Raw genomic sequence first — 4,393 nt, forward strand, 5'->3', positions numbered from 1 at the left:
GGGACAGCCGCCCCTCTCGGCCACAGCCACGCTGCTCCTGGTTTTCGCCGACAGCCTACAAGAAGTGCTGCCAGATGTCAGCGACCGCCCGGCGCCCTCTGACCCCCAGGCTGAGCTGCAGTTTTACCTGGTGGTGGCTTTGGCCTTGATCTCGGTGCTCTTCCTCCTCGCGGTGATTCTGGCGGTTGCCCTGCGCCTGCGCCGCTCCTCCCGCCCCGCTGCCTGGGGCTGCTTTCAGCCTGGTCTGTGTGTCAAGTCAGGACCTGTGGTTCCTCCCAACTACAGCGAAGGGACTTTGCCCTATTCCTACAATCTGTGCGTTGCCTCACAATCAGCTAAGACAGAGTTTAATTTTCTTAATATCACCCCGGAAGTGACTCCCTCTCAGGATCTCCTCTGTGAAGATGCCTCTTGGGTACCAAATACAAATCATGAAGGCGCTGGGGTCCCATTTACATCAGATATTATTTTAAAGGTGAGCTTTAATTAACTTGACTTATTTTCACTTTGGGTGTCAGTGTTTGTTAACAAATCACCAAACTGGGGTTTAAGTCTCAACTTTATATTTTGTCTTGCGAGTTCAATTTAGGCAGTTTTCTGCCTTAATTATCTTATCATATCTAATCAAACTTTGACATTATGTTTTCTGTCTGATATATGAGATTTATCTGTCCATACTTTCAAGCCTGTAATACATGAAATACTTATCTTTCTTCATCTTTATATTCCTTTCCTCTGAAATTTCATTACTGTTGGGACCTTAAGCTATTCCTTTCACCTTCAGGGTCTTTATTACTCAAATTTTAGTTTTACTTCCTCTTAGAATCATAGCACTTCAGAGTAGTTGCTAGTTTGGGAAAACTGGGAACCAGAAAAGAAAAAAAAAATTACCCAGTGTCATGGCTTGCCAACAGCAGGGCATGGGTAGGACTGAATTGTAGACCAGCATTCTAAGTGACTTTTCAAGCCAAGTGTGTTGATGTCTCAGATCTGATTTTAAAGGATGGGCAACATTTGAGGTCTGCAGTGTCTGTTTTGTGACTGTATTTATTAAATGGGAGAAATCTTTCTCATTTATAGTAACAGATTGCTTTTGTGAAAAATTGTTCATTGAAAAAATTTTGCAAACTGTACTCACATTGTTTACTTAAAACTTTCTTTTTTGAATTTTCTAATTATAGATATAAAATATCTTCATTTTCTTTCTTTTCCTATGAAGGTGTCATTAAGTAAAAATTGCTTTGCTCACTTAATGGACTCTCTGTAATGTCCTCTTTTCCCAATCGTGAGCCTTTTTTTCCCTGCTACCATATAGAGGTGATAACATTAAATATCTCTCTCAGTATTGGAAAGCCACTCAGTGCCTGCTCACTAAGTATGTGGACATGTTTTTCTGCATAGGTGATGAACTAAAGCCCTTTCCTTCAGTCACTATACTGATTTCTCCAAAAGTCTGTCACTGTAAAATGCCTAACTCCAGTTTAGTCATGGTAATAGGAAAATATAGTGTATAGTTATCCCAACTCAAAGTCTTAGTCTGATATAGTGTAGCTGCCAAATTCTTGGTGTGAAAATCTGGGAACTTTCTCAAAGACCTCACAAGAAACAAAATGGCCCCTTTATTTTTTCTTTTATGACAACTAATACAATTTGCTTGAGTCAGTAGGTGTTTTTGCAAAAGTGCAATGGGAGCTAGGTTTGTTTTCTTGACATTCTTATGCCCAATGGGCACATTTTCATAAATATATCCTAATAAAAAGATGAAATTTTAAAACCTACAAAATTAAGAATTCCAATATCCTAATTTAATGCACTTGATGTAGGTAAGAGGTAAATAAAGGACATAGGCTCAGTGGCACTTAACTAAAACTTTTCTAAAGAAATAAAAATCTAATAATTATATTGATCTCAAGGTTTGTTGAAGACTTCTGCTATTTCAGAATTAAATATAGGGGCGCCTGGGTGGCTCAGTCTTTGGGTGTCTGCCTTCAGCTCAGGTCATGATCCCAGGGTTCTGGGATCAAGCCCGGCGTCGGGCTCCCTGCCTAGCAGGAAGCGTGCTTCTCCCTCTCCTACTCCCCCTGCTTGTGTTCCCTCTCTCGCTGTCTCTCTCTGTCAAATAAATAAATAAATTTTTTAAAAAACAAAAAAGAATTAAATATAAACAATGTCACTTGATAATAGGTTAAAGATACAGCAAAATTATTAGAAATAAAATATAATTAAACGTTTATGAAGTAAAACATAATTGGTGTAGTAACTGCTTAGGACTCTGAGCGTCGCTGTTCACCAAAGTAGAAAAGCTGCTTGTGGTTACGACCTAACTCTCTGCTCCTTCCGCACCAAACAAAAAAAAAGACCAGAGAAGTTTAGGGGAATAGGCTTGCATTTCTGTCAAGTAATGTGTTCCCTTTGGCTTGAAAGAAATAAGGAAACAGCAGGCTGGAATTAGGACTAAGAAAACTGGTCGGAGAGAAAGCAATGGCGGATCAACTGAGGGGTTGGCGCTGCATAGAGCCGCTCTTGCTCTTCCTGCTCCTGGAAACACTATGCGGAGCCAGAGCCGGGCAGATCCGCTACTCGGTGCTGGAGGAGCTGGACAAAGGCTCCTTCGTGGGAAACATCGCCAAGGACCTGGGGCTGGAGCCCCGGGAGCTGGCGGAGCGCGGAGTCCGCATCGTCTCCAGAGGTAGGACGCAGCTTTTTGCTCTGAATCCGCAAAGCGGCAGCTTGGTCACCACGGGCAGGATAGACCGGGAGGAGCTCTGTGCTCAGAGCGCGCCGTGTCTGGTGAGTTTTAACATCTTGGTTGAGAATAACATGAAAATGTATGGAGTAGAAATAGAAATAATAGATATTAATGATAACTTTCCGCGTTTCCGGGATGAAGAAGTAAAAGTAAAAGTTAATGAAAATGCAGCTACTGGAACGCGATTAGTGCTTCCCTTCGCTCGGGATGCGGATGTGAGTGTGAACTCCCTTCAGAGTTATCAGCTCAGTCGCAATATGCATTTCTCTCTGGACGAGAAAAGCGGAGCTGATGGACAAAAATATCCGGAGCTGGTACTGGAACGGCCCTTGGACCGCGAGAAAGTAGCTGTCCACGACCTCTTCCTCACAGCTTTAGATGGCGGAGACCCCGTACTCTCTAGTACTATGCACATACGTGTGATGGTCCTTGATGCCAACGATAACGCGCCCTTGTTCACTCGATCCGAGTACAGAGTGAGTGTACCAGAGAACATACCGGTAGGGACTCGGCTGCTTACGCTAACCGCTACGGATCCAGATGAGGGAATAAATGGGGAATTAACTTACTCTTTTCGCAATGAAGAAGACAAAATTTCAGGAACTTTCAAACTTGATTCGAACCTGGGTGAAATCTCAACTCTGCAATCACTGGATTATGAAGAATCCAGGTTCTACCTCATGGAAGTGGTAGCTCAGGATGGAGGTGCTCTTCTGGCCAGTGCTAAGGTGCTGATCACAGTACAGGACGTGAATGACAATGCCCCAGAAGTGATCCTCACCTCTCTTGCTAGTTCCATCTCTGAAGACTGTCCTCCTGGAACCATAATTGCACTGTTTAGTGTACATGATGGTGATTCTGGAGAGAATGGCGAGATTCTATGTTCTATCCCCAGGAACTTGCCTTTTAAATTGGAAAAGTCAGTTGATAATTACTATCACTTATTGACAACGAAAGGCCTGGACAGAGAAGAGATCTCAGATTATAACATCACAGTCAGTGTCATTGATCGTGGAAACCCACCCTTGTCTACAGAAAGCCACATCTCCCTAACTGTGGCAGACATCAATGACAACCCTCCCATCTTCCCTCATACCTCATACTCCACCTACATCCTGGAAAACAATCCCAGAGGCGTCTCAATCTTATCTGTGACTGCGCATGACCCTGATAGCGGCAACAATGCCAAGGTCACTTACTCACTGGCTGAGGACACATTTCAAGGAATGCCTCTATCCTCCTATGTCTCCATTAATTCCAACACAGGCATCCTGTATGCTCTGGGCTCTTTTGACTATGAGCAGGTTAAAGACCTGCAGCTGTGGGTAACGGCCAGTGACAGTGGAGACCTTCCCCTTAGAAGCAACATGTCACTGAGCCTGTTCGTGCTGGATCAAAATGACAATGCCCCTGAAATCCTTTACCCCAGCATTCCCACGGATGGCTCCACAGGTGTGGAGCTGGCGCCCCGCTCCGCAGAGCCCGGCTACCTGGTCACCAAGGTGGTGGCGGTGGACAGAGACTCGGGCCAGAACGCCTGGCTGTCCTACCGCCTGCTCAAGGCGAGCGAGCCAGGGCTCTTCGCGGTGGGGCTGCACACGGGCGAGGTGCGCACGGCGCGGGCCCTGCTGGACAGAGACGCGC

At 44.9% G+C, this 4,393-nt stretch overlaps 1 protein-coding gene across 1 annotated transcript; it reads left to right on the top strand.

Annotated features, from left to right (window-relative positions):
• Positions 1-6: 6 nt before the first annotated feature.
• On the top strand, positions 7-4,389 carry LOC145718510 (protocadherin gamma-A5-like; the record flags this gene model as incomplete). Its single annotated transcript, XM_081810011.1, has 1 exon — positions 7-4,389. A coding segment is annotated over exon 1 (1,908 nt), but the record flags the coding sequence as incomplete, so codon positions are not given.
• Between the last annotated feature and the right edge of the window lie 4 nt (positions 4,390-4,393).

The sequence above is a fragment of the Leptonychotes weddellii genome, unplaced genomic scaffold (assembly GCF_054177405.1).
Source record: "Leptonychotes weddellii isolate Sample4059 unplaced genomic scaffold, ASM5417740v2 HiC_scaffold_16753, whole genome shotgun sequence".
NCBI lineage: Eukaryota > Metazoa > Chordata > Mammalia > Carnivora > Phocidae > Leptonychotes > Leptonychotes weddellii.